This window comes from Saccostrea cucullata, unplaced genomic scaffold (assembly GCF_032062105.1).
Source record: "Saccostrea cucullata isolate Sc308-1 unplaced genomic scaffold, CSIRO_AGI_Scuc_v1 ctg74, whole genome shotgun sequence".
Lineage (NCBI taxonomy): Eukaryota > Metazoa > Mollusca > Bivalvia > Ostreida > Ostreidae > Saccostrea > Saccostrea cuccullata.
In genome coordinates, this window is record NW_026934212.1 from 664852 (window position 1) to 688587 (window position 23736).

At 31.7% G+C, this 23736-nt stretch overlaps 2 protein-coding genes across 2 annotated transcripts; one reads left to right on the forward strand and one right to left on the reverse strand.

Annotated features, from left to right (window-relative positions):
* Positions 1 to 4502: 4502 nt before the first annotated feature.
* On the forward strand, positions 4503 to 23627 carry LOC134240164 (2-amino-3-ketobutyrate coenzyme A ligase, mitochondrial-like). The gene is made up of 13 exons (XM_062722269.1): positions 4503 to 4601; positions 5780 to 5991; positions 6119 to 6208; positions 6471 to 6690; positions 11354 to 11450; positions 11910 to 11996; positions 12432 to 12514; positions 13988 to 14097; positions 20536 to 20637; positions 20952 to 21030; positions 21125 to 21172; positions 21468 to 22236; positions 22443 to 23627. Exons 1-12 carry the CDS (start codon positions 4577 to 4579, stop codon positions 21575 to 21577), a joined length of 1263 nt encoding a protein of 420 aa, XP_062578253.1. The 5' UTR covers positions 4503 to 4576; the 3' UTR covers positions 21578 to 22236; positions 22443 to 23627.
* Positions 7687 to 9325, reverse strand: LOC134240193 (uncharacterized). The gene has a single exon (XM_062722300.1). It carries the CDS (start codon positions 9179 to 9181, stop codon positions 8279 to 8281), a length of 903 nt encoding a protein of 300 aa, XP_062578284.1. The 5' UTR covers positions 9182 to 9325; the 3' UTR covers positions 7687 to 8278.
* Positions 23628 to 23736: the final 109 nt, after the last annotated feature.

Here is a 23736-nt window from a genome sequence, read left to right on the forward strand (position 1 = left end):
TAAGTATATGTTTTTCATTTAGGTTTTGAGTTAAGAGCAAATGAAATAAAGTTAACAACTACCTATGCTACAAAAGAAGCACTAATTAACATCGCTATTTTTCTTTTCTTTTTTTTAAACTTTAAATGCCACGTACCAGATACTATAGTGAAAATTAAATATATTAGCTCAATATCAACATTTATATAATATATTTTAGACACGTGTCTTGTTTTAAACGTGCCAAATTAGTGCAGATAAGTAATGCTATTCTTTTGCGGTGTTACTCATATTCATATAAAAATGGAAAAAAAAACACAACACAAGAAAATAAAGATTAATTTATTCAAAACCACTAATATACATATACCCAGGTCGAATAAGGGTCTTTTTTAAAAATCAAATTCAATTAACTTTTTCTCGAAAAATAAATTGAAATTGAAATTAAGATACTCCGATCGTCAAACCATTACTCTGGAAATTCAGAGACATTTTTGAGAGCAGTGAAATGCTTGATTTTCAGATCCTGAGTTTAACTTTTACCCACGATAATTCTTCATATTTCATCCTTGAAGTTAGTAACATTGTGTATGGAAAATTAATCAAATTTTCAGGAAATTCGAATAAAAACACCTACTATACATCATGTACATTTTCCAATTCAAATTTGATCAACAATTAAACACATTTTAGAAGTAACTAAAAATCATAGGTATCCAGGCTTTAGAAGAAATTGCACAATTTTTATACATATAAGGTACTTTCGTTTCTTCCATTTACTTCAATCATTGTACAATGCATAGCTTATAAATATTTTCCTATAACGACTTCTTATTTCACAACATATTAATAAACATTAGTTAATATGGTTACATTATAGAATTTTAATTTAATTTCTTTAAATAAATCATTTTAGATTCTTTTCTGGGGTAAAAATTTCGACTTTTTAAAGACCATTCTGAGAACTTCAAGCAAATTGAGATGTATAAAAATGATAAGTGTTGCATGAAGAGATTTAATTCTTAAGCTCCATTTTGATACATTTTTATTTAAATAATAAATTAAAGAGTAATCAAAAAAAAATCCTGGCTGAGGATCGCAGTACATTAAAAACCACATTCATTTAATATTCATTATAATAAAAGTTAAATTGAAGTTATGGGGGGGGGGGCAAAAAGTAGGCAGTGGGTCTTGAGCCTTGCGGCCTCCATTGGGTCCAGGGCAAAATCCTGGTGGGGGCCCATGGAATGAAGCCCCCGTACATGTAAGCGCATGAATTCTAGAGATTTTGTGGGGTTGAAATGAACATTTTTACATTTTCTTCACGAAACTATAATTTACGCTAACTTTGAAAATTTTAGCAGGGAGGGGGGGGGGGGGGCTATATCCGCCTTTTACTAAAATAATAAAAAGAAGAAAATGAAAGGTTCTTTAAACCAAGGTATCCAAGACCAATTAAGACAAGAAGTTTTGCAAGATACAATACATGTATGACATACATTTTTAAATCGAATCGAATTATTGTTATCTAGATCTATAGCTGCTAATTAAGAACGACGTACGTTGCTTCAGTGTTTCTCTTTTCTTCTTGCATAATTTATTTTCATTGAGTTATTTTCAACAAGAAATTAAAACTATTCATTTGTGAACAACATGATAATTTGAGAAACCGAAACACAACCCGGATAATCAAATATGTAGTACTCAGGCGCGGATCCAGAATTTTTTCCAGGGGGGGGGGCATCCCAGAAATTTCTTGACAGCAAAAAAAAAAAGAAAAATAAACTCTTTCCACAAACGTGAAAAACCTATTTCGTGTGTGAGGGTGTGTGTGTGTGTGTGTGTGGGGGGGGGGGGGGGTTTGAGGGTGATGGTGGTGGTGGTGGGGGGGGCTTTGAAAGCTTCATACCAATGACTTTTCATACAAATACCAGGGTCTCCGTTTTCTAAGTGGGGGGGGGGGGTTCCAAGGTCACTTTTACTTCGTTTAGTATATACATTTAATAACTCTGCAAATTCCAGGAGGTCCGGACCCCCCTCCCCCTCTAGATCCGTGCATGGTACTCGTCCTAACTGTAAAGGTAATAACATTAACCTGACAGACGTCGCGCACGGTCTTGGCGTCAAAAATCACCATTACGGCGGCATTTGTGAAATATAAAAGTCCTAGTTTTTATTGTTCAAAGGTTAATGTCAAGGTTAACGTTTTTTTAAATGTTGATCAAATTACAGGGTCAAGGTCCAAAATATTTCCATGTATACCAAAGGAAATACACATTGAAGAATGAAGGCCCTGGCACAAACTGTTCAAAAGTTATGAATAATGTTAAAGTTCGGTAAAATTTTGCAAAAGTGGGTCAAACTCCAAGGTCGATAGATCAACTACAATATTGTTAAACCTAAAGAAGGTCGTGTCACAAGCAAGCACGTTGCATCAGAACCAGGGATGATTATTTTTTCTAAATGTAACCTTTTTGACTGTATTGGAAAATGCTTGCCCTCACTCCAAATTTTGTTGTGCACAATATACAAAATTCCAACGGTTTTCTTCTTCTTTTTTTTTTTAGGTAATAAACTTTTTCTATCTGTCACTTCCCCTATGTCATTTTCAAAAAAAATAAAAAAATAAAATAAAATAAATTCATACCCCCTAGAAAGTGCTGGAGAGGGAAAACCAAACAAAAAGTAAAGATACTGAGAGCAAGAAATCACAAAATGATACCCCGCCTCCCATATGGTTACATGTTTAAAGGCGAAGTCCATGTTTTGCACTGGGAGACCCGAAATAAGTGTCAGAACAAAAAGTAAAACAGATCGAGATGCACAATGACATTATGAAATAAAGAATCTGTGAAAATATAAAATTTTATTCACTGGTAAAGGATGAGTTGCGTTGAGTTTTTGAAAATCAGGGCAAACATGAAGGTCAAGGGTTAAAAATTATAGCATGCACGGAAAATACACATGTGAAATATGAAAATCCTATCTCTTCTCTATCAAAACTTAATAAATATATCAATAAGGACGGGAGAGATAACATTTTCGAAAATTAGGTCAAACTTTAAGGTGAATAAGGTCAAGGTCAGGGGGGTAAAAAAATCTTAGTATATTTAGAAAGGTCTTGAGACAGTTAAAACACAGGTGCAATATGTATGAAAGCCCCATATCTTCTCTATCAAAAGTTATGACCAAGGTTGATGTTTTTTTGAAAAGTAGATCAAACTTCAAGGCCTGGTTCACAGGGTCAAAAACCATTATGTATTTTGAACGATCTTGTCACGGGCAATATCGAGTGTAGTATTTTAAACTGTCAATTTCAATGAAAAAAAGCCCAATCGTTTTTTTATTGGCAATGATTGCCAATAAAGTCCTCTTCTTTCAATCAATATCAAATCATGTCCTCTTCTTTCAATCAATACAAATATAAAGTAATGTTGAAATTTTTCCTGATCTATTCTCTTGTGACTTTTCTGTAACAAGGGTGTTTCTATTTCACGTTTAAGTAAAGGTATTTTCAATGTTGAAAAGTAGGTTAAAGTTGAAGGTCAAGGTCAAAGGTTAAATATAATAATATATTTACAAAGGTCTTACAACAGCTAGGTAATATACCATGGTAATGTGAAAACCCTCTCTTCTTAATCAAAAGTTATGACTGGTCACAGGGGCTTGCTCCCGGCGTGTAATAATTATTTATTGAAAAATTCACACGGTAATAATAAAACAACACATGTTCTTTTATTATTACCGAATATGATTTTTTAAATACTTTAGTAAAGCCTCTGTGGACTGGTCAAGTAATTTTTTGTGACAGACAGACCGACTGACAGACTGACGGAGGGACAGACGAATGAGATTTAATATATCTCCTCGCTTTCGCAAAAGCGTGAGACAATAATAAGTACTTGATGGTTTTTGGTCAATTTTTAAAAGCTGCTAATCTAAGTCAGTTCTAGGACTCTTTCTTTTAGTATGAGGATCATGGGTGGGAACCACAGACAGTTGATTTTGGAAACAGGGCAACACCTACTTATTCTAGCTTGTGGTAAAAATCAAAATATAAGTAGTGGTGTCATAATGATGTATTTAATTGTGCATGGTATAGAATACACTTGACTAGTATATTGGAAGAAGAAAAATAATTTTGTTTCATTTTATATTATATAAATATTAAAATAGGTAATTCATAACCTGGCCAGTATTTGCATCCTCGCAAGTCATGGGTCCTGAGTCAAGACTCATAACGGCAACGTGTTGACTCAGAACCCCTAGCTTGCGAGGATGAAACTTTTGAAACTTTTTTTTATTAAAGCTCCCACATGGGGTAAGTTTAAAAAAAAAATTAAGAATAACAATTAAATGAACAGAAAGCATAATGATCTTTGATATGGACAATACTGAAAGTTGTCAAAGAATTCATTTAATGTTTACATTGTAGGAATTTCGGGTTTGAAAAAAAAATTTAAGAATAGTTTTACTTTTACAAAAACTTAGCTAAACCTATGATATCCCCTACTGGAAATTAGCAAAGAGTTATCTCGCTTTTTTCGTCGGCCTCTGATTGGTTACGCAAGCACACACCTCTGACGAAGCCGTGAGCATGAAAACAAATCAACTATTGAAAGGTAAAACTCTTTTGACAAATAAATATAGACAATCAGCGCATTTATATGTAAAGAACTTTCCAATATTCCCCCATATTTCAGTTAAAATCGAAGTGTTGACTGTTCTTGAGGAGGAAAATCCAAAGACATGAAACATATTGCAGGTCGAATTTCCTCGAAGTGTGTTGTACTTGTTGTGTGTCATTTTCATTTACTGACGTGTAGATAAGTTAATTGTCTTTTAAATTTACATATGTATAAATCTGGCAATAGATTCAGTTGATGGTGGTCGGCTGTCAATCCTCAGGTAAACCACAAATAGCTCTTCAAAGATACATGTACAACTGCAGATTGCATGTGTTTTGGCATGTAAAGATAGTTTCAGGTAAATTTCTATGATATATGTTGACATTAGGCCTATTATACAGACCAGTATTTGGAAAGCTTGTTGTAAATAAGAAATCTGACATAATTCTGTACAGGAGTGAGGACACAACAGGGCATCCAAAGACAAATGTTAGAAAATATGGTATCATTTATAAACATTATGCCAGCTATAGGGAAGTTAATACTTTGACGTGATTAGATTTAATTTTTATTGAAATAAGCAAGAATTTTATTTTTTTTTTGTATTATGATGTTTGATTTACAAGGGTTAAGCATAAATTTTCGAAATATGTGGTAAAAATTTGAAAATTCCAACATGTCCAAGGGTAGGGGTATTGCATATGTTAAATTACTAAAACCAAGTTTTCATCAAATTTTAAAATAATTCAATAAAAAAAAAAAAAAAATTTCAATTAAAAAAAAAATGCTGTTTGAAGTAGTTTGTTAAAGAAAAAAAAAACAAAGCAAAACATCAACATTGTGTTTTGTAAGAGGCATATATTTACTTATTCCTACCTCAGGGCAATTATTATTTAAATTTTTTTGTATTAATTTTACTTTCGATTTTTTGAAGTTAAATAGACATTAAATATTAAAGAGAACACCAGAATAACTGCCCCCTTTTTGCAATTTTCTAATTTTGACAATATCTTATACAAATTAATAAGAATATGAAGCTCTCCCCAGTCTAAATCACTTGATTATGCAAAGGAACATAACTAAGAGTTTACAGTGTGTAAAGTCATGAGATTTGAAAACTTTGAAAAATATCAGTGCTAAATAGATATAATAATGTGTACTTATTATTTCAGTCTGGAGGACAGTATTTCTGCAGGGGTGGGCGGGCACGGCTTCCTTAGCCCAGGTCAGAACAGACCTAGAGAAAGAACTGGAGGGAATTAAGGAGGCTGGGACCTGGAAAGGGGAGAGAATCATCACCTCCAAACAGGGACCAAGTATTCATGTGAAAGGAACCTCCAAAGATATCCTTAACTTTTGTGCTAACAATTACCTGGGACTTTCAGTTAGTTTTTTTTAATGTTTTCCTGAGATTTTGATCTTATTTTATTGTTACCTGTTTTAGGTTACCAGAGTTATTAGTAAAATTGAATAATAAGATTTGATATTATCCATAATAATTCTATTTTTAGAGCCACCCTGAAGTGATAGAGGCTGGGAAGAAAGCTTTAGATACACATGGAGCAGGCCTGAGTTCCGTCCGATTTATCTGTGGCACCATTGTAAATTTTTTTTTGTCATTTGTAAAAATGTTGCTTTAAATGTGCTACATATAAGTACATTTAATATATATAAATTTATCTGAAACAAAATAAAGAAAAATAGAGACCTAAGAGTCAACCAGTCAAAAGTCAAGTTCATTTAAAAGGGCATTATATGTGTGTAATGTTACAGCTTTTTTAAAATTATCATTTTTATAAAGATATTTAATATTATTCAGTCAAGTATCTGTGATTTTACTTTTGTATTTTTTCATGATTTCAGGATCTGCATAAAGAATTGGAGGAGAAGATTGCCAAGTTCCACGGAAAGGAAGATTCCATTTTGTACGCCAGCTGCTTTGATGCGAATGCAGGCCTGTTCGAGGTTCTATTAGGAGCAGAGGATGCCGTGATATCGGACGAACTTAACCACGCCTCAATCATTGACGGGATTAGGCTGTGTAAGGCAAAGAGACATCGCTACCAACACAGGAATATGGCAGGTACGTAAAACGCGCAAGATGAGTAGAATGTAGTCTCAGTTTGTGTAACATTACATTTTGAAGGTCAAAGGAAATAAATACATGCATGAGGTATCAACAAATTTGCCTATAACAGAGCATACATGATGTTCCATATCATTTTCAATTTCATTTTCAATGCTATTCAGACAAAAATTTGAGAAAAGTTTCACCATTACTGGGTATCAAAAGAAAAGCTTATGGAGAGGTAAAAGTGAATGTTGTCTGCCGATCTCTTTGTTTGTTAACCATTTTTCAGAAAGTTTATCCTCCAAATATTTTTCTCTGTACCGGTATATGAAAAAAAATTTTGTAAATAATATAAGACTACATTTACTTTATTTGAAGATTTTTTTTATTTGGATAAATGACATTGCCATGGCAACTAACAATAGAAATCCTGTCATTTCCCCCTGTAAAATGATGCTCTTTCTTCAGATTTCATAATTGATTTTAACAGAACTTGGTACACTTTGTCGAAATAAAGATACAGCTGAACATTGTACTATATGTTATTAAGTTCACTGGCTTCTTGGTTTTGAAGATGGATGCAAGAATACAGAATGATTGGTTGCATTATTTCAAAGTGCCATATGTAAATTAACAGTGTTGGTCTTGTAAAAAATATAAGTATTATATACAGGAAGACATCGAAATGTATAATTCTGTTTTTAGATTTTTGAGTTTGTAGAATAGCTGTTTATATGTTGTCTGTCTACAAATTAAGATATTTTTAAATTCTGTCAAAATTTTACTACTCTTACCATTTTGATTTCAAGAGAATTTGGTCAGTGCTTTGAGATAAATAGTTATGAAATAGAATAATCTGTTGATTTCTTTTAAAATGCAAATCCTAGTCCTTTTTCTTATTAATGTCACAGTGGTTTGATTTAAAAAAAAAAATTGACATGAGTTTAGGAAATGTCAAGATACAAAAATCATAACCCCCCTCCCCCCAAAAAAAGTCTAAATGCAACTCTTTGACTACTATTAGTGTAATTTAAAGCCATAGTCAGAGACTTGTGCCTACAACTCTTTAAATAAAAAAAAAGAATCGCAGCATACCAAGTCATCACACATAGTACACTATTTGAACATACATGTAGTACCCTATTTCCTCTAAGAAATGTGAAAATTAAAGCATTGTTACTAAGCTGAGCGATTGTGAGCATTTTCAAAACTAAGCATAAAATGAATGCTTCATAACACTTCCACAAGGTGAGCTTTGTAGCCAATGGGCAGCTGATTTGTATCTCCTCTGCAATAAATTATTTTTATCTATTGATTCCTTGAATAATGATCAATTATGTAAGCAGGAAATCATGAAATCACAGCATGAAAATCGAAGAATTCCAATATCTATGGAAAAATTTTCAACGATTAAAAAGAAAAACGATGACGAACACAAAGCTAGCACAGTAATCACAGATCTGAGCAATTTTCCCCATTTCTTTAGAAAGTCCACTGAGAAATGTTGGTGGTCTTCTTAGAATATCAAAGACAATTAATTATTTACCTATATTCACAATAAAATGTCAAATTTCACAATTTATCTTAAAGTTTATGAGTGTTACGGTACTTTAGGAAGTTTACGGTGTGCTTTAGGAAAGCAATCAAGAGCGATGATCATTAGTAAGAACATAGACATGATTATCCCCCCTGTGTAGCCAATATAAGCAGAGGATGGTCGAGGGTCCTCAGCACACGTCAGTTTTCGTACTGTCGCAGAGAGGGTGGATACATCAACAGTTAGATTTTGCTTAATGTTCTTTACTTTGATATCAATTTCATATGTTTCGTAGTTTGTGTAACAGACTTCTACACATGGACACTGAGTTTCTCCATTGTCCAAAGATAAATTCCTGTACGAATCTGAAGAAGCTGTGGTCAGTTGGTCACTTGCTGTGGTTAAGGCTTCAGTTTCACTTCCTGTTGTCAATAAGGCTTCAGTTTGACTGTTTGTTGTTGATAAGGCATTAGTTTCAATCTTTGTTGTTGATGAAGCCTCAGTTTCAATTTTTGTTGTAATTACTGTTGTGGGGAAAGCAGATTCAGTTGTCAAGATGGAACAGCCTGTTATGCTAGTAAGACGCACAGACATCGTGCATACTGTATAACTGCCATCATTACAACTTTTAACAACAGGTGATGGACTGACCCCATTACCTACGTAACATGTTGTGGGGTCCTGTCCTGCACCCAACCAGAAATCTTGAAACATTGCCAAGTTGATAACGAAATCTCGTTCCAGTGGATCAGTGGGCATTACAAGAGAAGATTCATATTTAGCACCAGAACAGATGCTGTAAGAAACAAGATAGCTGACATTTTGTAATTCAACCCAGTAACATCCGATATGTGTCGTCCTGTTACAGAATTCTATCCAGTCCTGGGGACAGTTTCCAGCAAAGCATTCTCTACATACACTGCATACACCAAAACAGCACAGAAAAATTCCCCAAAACCTCCTCATTGTCACTGAATCATGATGTTCTCCATTTTACATGTTTACTCGAAAGATCGTACAGGGATGATGATAGCGCGGTAGAAAATGGGTCTTTTGGTCCGAAAAGTCAATAAAGATGGAGATTGCTATAGAAAAGAAACATTGAGTTCACGGGAGACAGGAAGCATGGAGAGAGAATGTTCCTTGTTTTGTATAAATCCACAAAAAATACAGAAAGGAAAATCAATTTCTAGGTCTGCTATGATATATCAGATGTAATGGATTTTTGTTTGGTTTACCTGTCAAAAGCTTATAAAGGAGGACTTTTTAAAAGGCCGATTTCAGAGGATAGCTTAAATGAATAGTGAGTTTTATGGGGAAAGTTGTACAGTATTGTTTCAGCAAGAGATTTTGGAAAAAGGAGAAAAAAAATTAAAGAAAAATAAATATTTAACTTTAATTTTTCTAAACATACATAAAAGTCATTATATTTAAGTGAGAAACACAGAAAAACACCATTTTCAACAGTTAATAGCAGTTGAATAAACAGCAATATATATATTGAAATTACCATATTGATGATAAGGATCAAGCATTTTTATTTGGAGACGCTTCCCGAAAACAAAGGTTTAACTGCTGTGGAATAATTATACCCAAACATCAAACTTTGTAATTATTTGAAATGTGTTTCATCTGGTTTATTTTCATAGATATTAATTCAAATTTAGGCAAAATAATTCATTTCACAAACCCTGATGCTGCAACAGAGCAATAATAGAAAAGCAGACTAATCCATTTGATCTTAAAAATACTTAGTATCCATCTAGGAAACCCCAACTGCTTCCTGAATCTAGATCTGACTATGTCAATTGAAATTTTATATTTATTAGATACTAGCTTCATGTATTGAAGTAGCTTATAACAAGAAATCAAGAATTTCTTGCATTTGGCCTTTAATTCATTAGGAATTTGTGTTTTTCAAAGTGCATTTTTATATATAATTGTAAATCTTTACTGTTGTCAGTTATGCAACATCAACAAGGAAGCTAATTTTTGGCCTTATTGACATCTCTCTATTTACTTTTATACAATGTGTTAAAGAAGGGATTAAATGTTCATGCAAATTTTCATGCATTTGCATTTTATCCATTAATGTGAAATCAATTTTTAAAGCATTAACTTAGAAACATCACCAGTCCAATCAAATTGAAAGTTTCAATCTGAAATCAAGCTGGTATGATCAATAAAGTGTCATATAAATTGAAAATGGGACAAGGATTTATTGAAATTTAATTTAAAAATTGTATTCCTGGCGATACCCATTTTGTCCAAATCTTTTTTACCCAGCAGTGGGCACAGTTTAGAAATAATTCAAAATCCATGCAGATGGCTGAGTTTAATTGTGGATCATTTATATCTGTTTTCTATTCAAGCTCTAAACTTTTTCAATACCACAAGCATATAGATTGGTAGTGTTTTGTCTGTGTCAATTTGTTTTCAGGCGAAACAAGCTCCACTGTTGAGGCCAAGCAAAAAAGCCCTACTGTTGAGGCCAAGCAATACAAGCCCTACTGTTGAGGCCAAGCAATACAAGCTCTACTGTTGAGGCCAAGCAATACAAGCCCTACTGTTGAGGCCAAGCAATACAAGCCCTATTGTTGAGGCCAAGCAATATAAGCTTTCTTATAACCTCAAGCAATACAAACTTACTCTTGAGACCTAGCAATACAAACTCACTCTAGAGGCAAAGCGATACAAGCTCTACTGTTGAGGCCAAGTAAATACAAGTTCTACTGCCAAGCAATACAAAACTGTTCAGGTCAAGCAACACAAGCTTACTGTTGTAGCCCCCCAGAAGAGTGTGTTTCCATGTTTCTTTAATCAATCATATGTAGCTAAAATGAAAATACAAGGACATTCTCATTTGCTCTGTCCATAATTTTAAAACTTTGTATCTCTCCATAGCTACCAGAAAACTACAATATTAAGTTCTTGCTTGATAACTTTAAAAAAAATTTGAGGAGTTTTAAGATATGTAATTTTAATTGCTATTTTGCAATTTCTTGAAGCTTAAGTCAGGGAGATACATGTATTATCTGAGACAAATGACAAATGCTGAGTTTAGATCGAATGAATTCTCTGTGGTAGTGGAAGGCATTGATTTTTATAAATAAATTATTCATTTTGATTTTACTGTAGATTTGGAGGATCAGCTAATTGCTGCTAAAGACTCTAAGAAGAAGTTAATAGCCACTGACGGTGTGTTCAGCATGGATGGAAATGTAGCTCCACTGCCGTAAGTGTTATGTGCTGTATTAACACTCTGAAATGTGCTTTCCGAGTTTGAGTATTGGAATATTTTGTAAATTTAAATAAGATACGATGTTGGTAAACATTCTGACAGCAATTATCTTTGAAATAAACTTTAGAAATACTATTCGAACTAAAAGGAATGAAATGTTAGAACTTTGGTTTAGTTACTTGTTTAATGTTGTAGCTAAAATATTTCTCAACCAAACTCTCTAACCACTGAACCATGCAAGCAACTAATATATTGATGCATGATGAAGCTAATTTTAGATCATTAAAAATTACATAATTTATTTAAAACTAAAAGATATGAAACAATTAAATACAAGCAAAAAGGAACAAACTTTTCTTTACCCGATATATGTATGTCCATAATTTATCTTTCAACGTGCATTGAAAATACATAATCCAGTTCTTTAAGAACTAATTTACTTTTTTCTTACAGGGATATATGTAACCTGGCTGATAAGTATAATGCTATGGTGTTTATTGATGAGTGCCATGGGACAGGATTTTTTGGACCTACTGGGAGGTAAACAAAATGGGAGAGGAAATAATTTTTTACATCTTAATGGAAAAAAAAAATCCATTTATTGAATCAAGCTACTTCAATCATACCAAGAATTTCCTTGGAGTATTGGACCTGTATTAACATACTGTAAAATCACTAATTTTTGTGGGGGTTTAATTTTTGTTGTTTTCGAGGAATGGAGAGACCCATATATCTATGACCACCAAATGTAAAATTCATCTACATTACTACTGAAAATTTTCCAACATCAGATTCAAATCCCCACAAAACAATTTTTTTTTCCTCAAACCTAGAAAATTTGACCCCATGAAAAAACGTGATTTTACAGTATTCAAATTAAATGATGTGATATATATCTGATTATAAGATGGAATGAATAGCTTTCCTATTTTTAAGTTACTCCAATATATGAGTGATTGTTTTTTTTTTCTACAGAGGTACTGATGAGCATTTTGGGGTCAGTGATAGAATAGACATCATAAACTCCACCCTGGGTAAAGCTCTAGGGGGAGCTGCTGGTAAGTAGCAATTATTGTAACATCACATTTTTCGTGTTGTAAAATTCTAGAGGTTTGAGGGAAAAAAAATTGGTTGGTGGGGATTTTATTTCGTGTTTGGAAAATGTTTAGTAGTAATGCATATAAAATTTTACATTTCATGGTGGTTATAAATTTTTGTGTCTCTCCATACCTTGAAAAACAAGTATACTGAAAGGAAAAAGAAACGCATAATAGCATAATAGCGAAAAATATTTAACTATGTGGCCGAAAATTATGAAAGTTGGTCAGATGTGTATTTTGGTTACTGTGCACTAATATCGCTGGTCAAAATTACTCAACCTTGAAATGTATGGTGTCACGTAGGGGAAGTGATAAAAAGCCAAATACACGTGCATTTTGATGATGACAATTTTGTGATCACATTTTGTAGTGCCAAGAGATGCATTAGAGTTATAGACATCGTTTTCCGATATTTGGAGTCAGTATAAATTTCTTGCAATCATGGTATGGCTGACAGAAGTAACATTGGGTCAAGTAATTGAATTGCATAAGTGAATAAAAAGGCAACATCATGTTGCTGTGCAGTGTGTTCTTAACTTTTCAGTCCAAAAAGTTTTTTTCGGTTGTCAGAGAGTAACTTAAAAGGTTTCCAACCAACCATGACTGTGACGTTGGCGTGTAACAACGTCACATCAAGATTTGGCTTTTAATCATGTTACCTTGGTTATTGTCAAGTCATTATCACTGAAACCGATATTTTTACGGCAGGCAATCCTACTCATATTTTCACCCTAATACTGACAGAAACTCTCTGCTCTAATTTGGTATGCAAGCTTGGCCACTTTAAGTCGATTTTACTCTCACACGCGCACGTACGCGCCGTATGCGTATTGTTTTTAGCATGTTCACGCTGAGAAAATGTAGCCAGTGTTTGTCGATACTTCCTTACAAACATTCACGTGTACCAAATCAGCTAGATTCTGTAAATTCTTACCTAAATCGGAAATTCGTGGGATTCATTGGGCTGGGGATTTGTTGGCTTTGGAATAATACAGCTACTCTCATTCAACCATTAAGACAACCGTCGGAAGGCTTGAATGATAATCCTTGAGAAAGATAAATGCTCTGGTGAACTTAATGCACAAGAAAATCAAGGCTGTTACTTATGCACAAGGGAGATGATGATAATTTTTATTTCAGTTTTGGGGGGTATCGACATATCAATTTCAATAACTGAGGAATTGTCAGTCAAAGTCACACAAGATTTCGGTTACTTGTTGTTTAAAAGTGTTGAATTAAAATGTTTGATAACAATATTGGAAATAAAAGTTTTAATTTTATTCAAAAGTTTATGATGCGTTTCTTTTTCCTTTCAGTATAAATTAAACCCCAATGAAAATTAGTGATTTCACAGTATTCAACACTAAGGGTTTTTTAATCATAATAAAGTTGCATATTGTTAATTTAAGTCTGTCTTATTGTGTGTACTAGGTGGATACACTGCTGGACCTAAGGAACTGACTTCACTGTTACGTCAGAGGTCACGACCTTATTTGTTCTCCAATGCCCTACCTCCACCAGTTGTTGCTTGTGCTAGTAAGGTAAATATAGCTTTCACTGACAGTAGGGTAAAAAAGGCTTGTATTGGCAGTAAGGTAAATTAACTTTGTATTGACAGTAAGATAAATATAGCTTGTATTGACAGTAAAGTAAATATAGCTTGTATTGACAGCAAGGTAAAAAAGCTGGTATTGGCAGTATGGTAAATTTACTTTGTATTGACAGTAAAGTAAATATAGCTTGTATTGACAGTAAGGTTAATAGCTTGTAGTGTCAGTAAGGTAAATATAGCTTGTATTGACAGTATGGTAAGTATAGCTTGTAATGACAGTAAGATAAATATAACTTATATTGACATTAAGATAAACATAGCTTGTAATGACAGTAAGATAAATATAGCTTGTATTGACAGTAAAGTAAATATAGTTTGTATTGACAGTGGGGTAAATATAGCTTGTATTGACAGTTAAGTAAATATAGTTTGTATTGACAGTGAAGTAAATATAGCTTGTATTGACAGTAAAGTAAATATAGCTTGTATTGACAGTAAAGTAAATATAGTTTGTATTGACAGTGGGGTAAATATAGCTTGTATTGACAGTGAAGTAAATATAGCTTGTATTGACAGTAAAGTAAATATAGTTTGTATTGACAGTGGGATAAATATAGTTTGTAATGACACTAAGGTAAATAAGTGTATTTTAAGGTGATATAGCTTGTGTATTGACATTTATAGGTAAATAAACGTTTTCACAGATAGGTTAAAAATACTAGAGCAGATGTATATAAATATCTAATTTTGGAATAAAATACTCCATTTTGTTTGTTTCCTTTGTCTTATCTTTTTCTCATGCAAAGACACACCTGCAAGGAGGTACAATTAGAAGTATTTTATTATCTTAACATTAATGTAGGTAAAATGCTTTTCAGCTCCTGTACAGGGAAATTTTGGCTTCCTTTTATTTTCACACATTTTGTCCACGACCAGAGTTTGCTAATTTAAAATGGGCAAATCTTGAAAAATCATTAATCCTTTAACATTAATATGTCATTGCAAATTCAAAATGGGAAATCATTGTAAGTTTAATGGAGAAAAATAAGGCAGAACCAGGGTGGGGGGCATGTACATTATAAGTAATGGTTATATCGTAGCTTCATAATCTTTATTAAACGTGCCTTTTTTTGAATTCATGCAGGAAATATTTTGAGGTGTTAGTTGGAATTTTGAAGAGAAAACTCTTATAAAATTTTATTTTTCCTTCATTTCAGTAGCAGAAAGGAACAAATGCCTTTCAAAATGATTTTAAAAAGCTCTAAACATTGTTATTTCTTTATTTTAAAAGTAATTGTATATTAAAAAGATGCATTTTTTTCTGAAATGGAATTTGCGCTTAATTTTCAGTTATACAGGTAGATGCAATGGACCATTTTAAAAGTTCATTGACCTTTATGAATTCAAGAATCATTGTTCTTCAGTACAAATAGATATCCCAAACTTTATGTGATGTAAACCAGTTTCGAAATGCGCAAAGAATTCGTCCCATCGCTTTGTAGATCAGACTTGCGGAAAGATTTAATTAATCATATTCATTAAGTTGCTGAACGTGGCAATTACATTTTTTGATTTTAGTGCTGTTGCACTCATTAAGTACACACATTGTACAGAAATACACATTTTACGGAAATAAAAAAAAATCTTAATTTAGCACTGAGCTGTAATAACTATATGAATTTTTTCTATTGCGCAGTTTCAAAGGTATATTACGCCCCGGGAATTTCATTGGCCATGTTTAAAAGTAGATATATAATTCTCTCACAGTACATTGGACCTTAACTAACATTTAAATAGAAGTATTTAGAAAAAGAAAGCAATAAAGTTAAATTTTGAAGCCCTTTTACGCAGTTACGCAGGTTTTACGTTTATGATTGATCATGTTAGAAAGCTGTGGACACGTGTAGTCGGTAAACGTGTCCCCGTAAACGTGGTGCATAAATCTAATGTTTAAAAAGAGTAATTTATAATAGATTAATATTCATATTTATTTCTTTTCATCATCACATTATTTTTCTGGCGGAGAGAGAGAAAAAAAGATTGCGTTGGGGGGGGGGGGGGGGTCGTTGATTCGTTTATAGAATTTTTTTCATGTGTCAGTCGTCATCATTCAGTATTGAAAATTTGAAAACAAATGAAAATGCATGAAAGATCCGTAACTTTGTTGTTTAAAGAAGGCATGTTTTAATAATTCCTGCCCCTTTCCCTCCCAAAAAAAGACCTCCCCCCTCCCATGGCCAAAGGGGGTTTATCCAAGAAGTGAATGAGACAAAATATTGATACTACATGCCGATCTTAATAGATTGTCATTACTAATAACTCATTCGTTTGAAAAGATGCATTTTAGAAAAATTAAACAATGCTTAAGTTGACGACTCTTGACAGAAAACCACAGAAAATGAGATGTTAATTATCGTCATTATATTAAGCGCATCACGCCTCCAGGAATACACGTGATGTCCAAAACTCGTGTTGTCATGTTTTCTTTTTGTAATTTTTTTCAAATTTTTTTAACAGAAACTAATCTTTATATTTTTTTCTCAAAAATACAGTGTTATGAATACTTGTACTATTTATAGCAATGTTTACGTAACATACCTATAAAAATGTATCACATCGTAGTTCATGGTGTGGATACATTAGGCATAAGTAAAAAAAATAATGAAACTTTATATAATGTACAATAATATATTATATTACATGTTTGCAATGAATCTAGATTTCGAAACATTGCGTGCTCTATATTGATCTTGTCAGTGTACTTTCAGTGGTTGCTATTCAAAGAAGAAAACTACAATGTACTGAAACATTTCCTTTTTTTTCACTTTTTATATGAACATTATTTTTTTCAATAAAATTTACGCTGTTAAATTTCAATGAAGTTTTCGATGTATTTCTCCCCGCCCCCCATCCCCCCGATATTTCGATCTTATTAACACGATGCGCATCGATTGTCACATTTATTATAACATGAATATGTTTAATTTTAATTCAGCATTAAGAAATACGAGAGATGGCCTATGAAAAAACGCATTTAACTGAAAACAAATTCTAGGTGATTCATTTTATAAAGGTGGCATGATTTTATGGTGGCACAATTTAACATGACTCCTAAAATTCCTTACGGGCAAGGAGAGCTGCATGCGATAGTACTTAGGCAAGGCTTCAGAATTTTATTTTAAAAATTCGCCTTAAGCCAGAACCGTTTATAAAAGACCATAGATGTTACAGTTTTTCTTGCAAATTTTGTCTCAAATTGCGCTTAGGAAAATTGACCGTTTTTTAAAAATCTGATTCAAGTTTTTTTTCATCTGTTAAGGCCTACAATTAACAACTTACTGATAAATTTTAGAGGCTGGATTTCACTCTTCAGAAGAACTCTGATCCATTCCAATATAGTATAATCCTTTTTTTTACTAAATCTAATTAACAATTCTAATTAGTAACAATTCTGATTAAGTCCCGTCAGCCAGGGCTTATATAGTAAAAATTTTGTGGCCAACTTCGTCTAGAACATTCTATGGTTCAGACAGCATGTTTAAACAATACATGTTGAAAATAATGACATCAAAGTTTATGGGAAAAAAAATTATCAAAATCATATTTTGATACCGTGAAATATTGAAACGGGCTCAAAATAAATTTATTTTATTTTCAAAATATTCAACCCTTATCATTATTTTGAAAATAAAATAAATTAATTTTATTTTGGATTGAATTATTTCGCGCGAATAATAAGAGGGTTGATCGAAAAGTTCGTGGACTACTGCCATATTTTTTTTTATTTGACGTAATATGTTATCCAAATTTGGTGAAATATTTCATATAAAAAATCCAAATGGTTTGTATTAATTTGTATAAAATACCACGATTAATTCAAAACTTATCCAGATTTTTAAAATGCAAAAATCGGATCGCGGAGCAGGTCAAAATTTAGTAAGTTACAAACAATGCATTAAATAATGTCTGTAGTCATATTCTCTGTAAAATTGAGCATAAACGAAAAACAACTTAAAAATTCAAATTAAGAATTGTTACATCGATTCATATTCCAAATTATGGCTTAATATTTTGCTTTGTTGAAAAGAAATCAGCTTGAGAAGATAGATAGTCCTCTTTGATTACGACAAAAACGATGACGTTTTAAAACGTCAAGCAGCAGCCGATGATGATGCAGTTTAGTGTTTTACTCAGGAAAAATCCCGAATAAACTCTAAAAATGTTGGAGGAATAAAAAGAAATGCCAAAAGCGAGTTGTGCGTGTGTGTACAAAAAGTACAGGCAGTATTTGAGTGACAGAGACTTCGTATCGGATTAGGACAATCTGTGATCTGAAGAAACGGTTTAACTGTAAAATCTTAACAAAAACTATAAAAAGTTGGAGCATCAAGGAAAGACAGGCGCTTCAGAGTGGCTTATACTGTAAAAAGAGAGTTGAGTAATAAAAGAAATTAAAATCTTAACAAAGGAAATTATAAATAAATAAATATAATAAATGTCAAGTATTAGAAAAAAAAAAATCATGAGTGGGCGTTGGATTATACTGAGTGAAATCTGTGGGGATAGTACTTTTTAGAAATTCTTGACGCTATATGTTTTTACGTTACATTGCCGTTTAGTGAGCTCCGCGGGTACAAAACATGTTGATTTTAAAATGAAGTTAATTGATTTCTATTAAATCGAATGGAATGAAACTTCACACAAAACAAATATTTTTACATATTATACTGTGCTTGTAAATTTCTAGTGAGTAATATAACGAAGATTGACATCGTTCACGAACCTCGTACATATTTCATCTAAAAAAAAAAATCCTTCAACGTGTTAAATCTTTCACGATTTTGGCACAGGCACCTGACGTTAGATTCCAGTGAAACGTTCAACCGAAATTTTTACCAATAGCGTTCGCAATGTACGTAAATTATACGACGTTGAATAAAGGCCATGCTAAAGAGTGAAGATGGGCCTTCATTAAAGCATTATAGTTTTCATTAATAATCTTCATCTCTACTCCTGGGTGTCTAGGAATATAAAATTGTAAAAAGCAATGATGTATTTTCCAGAGTTTTAAAATTTTGGATCGCTTAAATAAGATCTGTAATAATAAATTACTAAAAGTACATAAATATAATTATTTGAAAGGTCAGTTGAATAAAAGGAAACTAATAAGAGAATTATACAAGAATTTTTAGCGATTTGTATTATAATAAAAGTACTCTCAAAGTTTTTAATGACCAGGTAGAGTTGTAAATAATAGATAATGAGTCAATGTATGTTGTCTTTGTACCTTAAATGATTAACAAAGTACTGGAGAGCCAGGAGAGGTTAAAGAGAAGGAATTAGATTGATTTCCCAATAGTGTACACGCACTATTGTTTTATTAATTGAATAATTTATATAATGCTTATTTGGTATGATTTGGTATATTTCGAATCATTTGACAAATGATTAGCACCAGGGTATTGTATTTTTTCAATTTCCACCTTCTGTTCCATTCTGTATCTTTAACAAGTAGACTACTAAAAAAATACGTAATATTCTCTGCATCATTTTAGTTCAGCTTATATAAATGCTCAAGATAGATAATTCTGTAGATATTAAACATTATACACGCAGATAATTCTGAAAATGTAATACTGGAAAGGTTATTCTGTATTCTGTAAATGTAATTTTAGAGGGGAAAATCTGTAAATGTAATATTTGAAGGGAAATTTTGAAAATGTAATTCTAGTAATATAATTCTGTAAATGTAATACCGGTATTTGAAGAATAATTCTGTAAATGTAATACTAAAAGGAAAATGTTGTATACTCAATAGGAAATAAATAATTATGCAAATGCAATGCTATTGAAAAAATTCTGTAAATATAATACTTGAAGGAAAATTTTGTAAATACAATACTTGAAGGAAAATTCTGTAAATGTAACATTTGTAAGATAATTCTGTAAATCCAATATTAGCAAGAAAATTCTGTAAATGCAATACTAGTTAGAAAGATCTTTAAATGTAATGCTAGTAAAACAATTCTGTATATGTAATACTAGTAAACTGATTCTGTGAATGTAATACGAGTAAAATAATTCTGTTAATGCAATGACTTGTAAAATAATTATGCAAATGTAATACTAGTATATAAATTCTGTAAATGTAATACTAGTAAAAAAAATTCTGTAAATGTTATACTTAGTAATACTGGTAAGATAATTCTGTAAATGTAATATGAGTAAAAAAATTCTGTTAATGTAATTTTATTAAGATAATTCTGTAAAATACTAGTAAAATTATGTTTGGAAGTCGGGAATACTTGTACATTAATTTTCCCAAATCATGAATATAAAACAGCAGAATTATTTCTCATCAGAGATTTGTTAATACTCAGAAGAGAAATATACAGTTTAAGTTTAAATGTATATTGTTCTGTTTCAGGCCATCGACTTAATCACCAGTAACACAGATCTTCCACAGCAGGTGCTAAGCAACACAAAACGATTCCGATCACGTATGTCAGAGGCAGGATTCAATCTCTCCGTAAGTTTGCTTTTTAGAAATAAATCATTTATCTAAATTGGATTGTCAAATGATAGTTAGAAAAAAATTGAAATATTGATGACCAAGTTTAGCAAGTGCAGGAAATATGGAAAATTATTCAAAAAGGTTAATACACCATGTAAGCATTCTATATTATTAGTGTCTAATATAAATTTTTGACAAATAAGCGAGCTCAAAACATAATTCAGTTTAAATTTTACTCCAAATACATGTACTTAAAGGTTGTTGACACATAAAAACAAAATTTGAGAAGTATTAATGACTGATGTTATACCAGTATGCTTGTATTACAGGGCGATCCAGAGCATCCTATCTGTCCAGTGATGCTAGGAGATGCACGACTTGCCAACATCTTTGCTGATGAAATGCTAGGTATTTTCAAGATTGTATTAATTTTTTGTCTCACTTAATTTTTTCATTTGTTTATTTTGCATTGAGTTGACTACTATTGTAAACTAATTTTCAGAGAGAGGGATCTATGTGATTGGCTTCAGCTACCCTGTGGTGCCCAAAGGTAAGCTTTCCAATGTGTAGTATACTAAGTATTCTAGGGAATACAGTAAAACACACTTATAGTGAACATGCTTACAATGAATTTACGCGAAGTGATTTTCCTTCCCCTGACTTTAAAATATAAACTTAACAGATAAAACGAATTATGCTTGTAATGAAGCAAAGTAGTCTGTCCCTGGCATGGGTTATAAATGTGTTTTACTGTCATTTTAATTTTAAAAACTTGGCATTTGGAATATGGAAACAAAAGATTATTTTAAAATGTAATATTTAACACAAAGATGTTGTTTTTGTAGGCAAGGCCCGTATAAGAGTCCAGCTGTCAGCTGCCCACTCTAAAGCCGATGTAGATCGTGCTGTAGACGCATTTATAGAAATAGGTCGGAAGCTCAAGGTCATTGCTTGAAGGCAGCCACTACTACAAGATTAGCCATTATTTGTACATTTGTTTTGTTTTGTGTATATCAGCAATTTGTTTAGATTTGGGAAAAGACATAGTCTCTTTATTTTGAGTATATACTTTAAACAACAAAAGAACTGTGAAAAATAAGTTTATACACTTTATCAGAATCTCTGCAAAGAATCTCAAACAATTTTCATACATTTATACTTTAATTTTAACCCCCTCAAACCTGAATCTCATTTTACATACATGTAGTACAGTGTATATATGATTTTTTTTTAAATTATGTAACTATACTTAATTTTGATTAGAAGAAAATGTCACTTGATTTTTTTGTGGGTATTTCAAGATTCAATTACAATGTGTATTTAATTTTCTATTTTTTAATGTTAATTAAAATTTTTGAAAGATATTTAGCTTAATACCAAATTGTATTGGTATTTAACATTCCATATTTTGCAAGGTTTACCAGTTTATATTCTCATTTCATATTTAAGTTTATACAATTAACATTCCATTGTAAAATATGTATTTAAAAGTAGAGCAGTGTTTTTTTTATTGTTTGAATGAAACTTTCCTTTAAAGCTTGGATGAATTTTTGTTCATGCAGACCAAGATTCAGTGTGCCATTGATGGAAATAAAAAAAGTGCTTTCAGTTACTGTAGAAGTACTTTTTTTCCGCGTGGTATTAATTTACGCTATGTACGTGCTCACAAATTTTCCGCGGAAATTTGTCCAAGTGTACTTATTATAAATGCAAGGCATATAGAGAAAGTCTGAAAAATCCGCGTAATTTTCAACCCGCGGATTAAATGGAAATTGAGATTCCGCGGAATTATGACCCCCTGGAAAAAAGTACGTCTACAGTATATACATCTACCTTTCCATTATACATTTAATTTCTTTGAGGGAATTTTGGTTATTTAGAAGGTACATATTTAAGTAATTACATGTATATTACAACCCATGAGATTGTTATTTTGTGATGTATTCTCTATGAATCTCAACTTTATTTTCATATCATCTTTTTGTATTCAGGCAATATGTTTTTTTAATTATTTATGCAAAGTACATTCCTTGTTAAGTTTATGTATATACAGTTGAACTTCCATATCTTGAATACCAAAGATATGTTGAAGTGAGTTGCATTTGCAAGTCTCAGCCATTATTTTTGTAGTATATATTTGAGCCTTTGTGTCTAAATTTCCTTGGGTATCTTGGAGTTTTTTTTTCTTGGTCTTATAAAGTTTGATATATCAATGTTTGACTGTATTTATCATATTTGATTTGATGAATTTTAATGTTTATATTTTGAGCAACATTCCATAATTCTCCTAAATTGTTTATTACTTTAAATTATAATTCTCCTAAAATTAATTGTTTATTACAGTGTATATATTATTCCTTAAATCTAATATAAAAGCTTAATGTAATTGGCCGTATTAAATAATAAATGTTGATAGTGCATTTTCCTTAAGTACATTAGTTCTTTAAGAAGGTTCATTATCCTTAAAAGGAAATTTATTTTCTACATATTACAATGTAAACATTATAGATTTATCTTCATTTAAAACCGTAAAAGTAAAAATTTACAGTCAGTACTGATAAAGCTTTTCACTGCAATTCTTGGTCCAGAAATTGTGTATTTGAAATATTTGCACACGTCAGTTTATTTCCATTGAACCATAAAATATTTACATGTGTATGATTGTTTTTTCCAAGATTATTTTCAAATTGTTTTAATGGAGGAATTTGAATCTTAGACTTAAGTAAAATATTTTTTGTTATACAATTTGCTCAACATACTCAGGTTTATAAACTAACAGTACATATATTTTATAACTTAATGCATAGTACTTGAGTTATATAACTATAAACATTAGTACAGGTGTTATTGATAGCTTTTTGTTGATTTTTTTGTTGTTAATTTTATAAGGTGTGCAGTGTTTAAGGTATTGTGTTGGAGATCAATTGTAAGTATACAATAAAACATTCCTACTCATCTAACTTGTTAAAAAAAAGGCTGATTACCAATAAAACATATGAATTGTGTGTGAAATGTTGGATTTATTCTGTTCTCTGTTTTCACTGAAAGTGGAAAATATGAATTTGGGTTTGTCTGACCATGATCATTCTTTCTGAGTGTGACACATATTCTTTT

Bases quoted from the DNA above. Each gene is read 5' to 3' on its own strand.
- LOC134240164 (XM_062722269.1), top strand. From the start codon at position 4,577: ATGAAAACAAATCAACTATTGAAAG. The intron at 5,992-6,118 runs GTTAGTTTTTTT...TTCTATTTTTAG, and splicing joins ACAATTACCTGGGACTTTCA to AGCCACCCTGAAGTGATAGA. The intron at 11,451-11,909 runs GTAAGTGTTATG...TTTTTCTTACAG, and splicing joins GGAAATGTAGCTCCACTGCC to GGATATATGTAACCTGGCTG.
- LOC134240193 (XM_062722300.1), bottom strand. From the start codon at position 9,181: ATGAGGAGGTTTTGGGGAATTTTTCTGTGCTGTTTTGGTGTATGCAGT.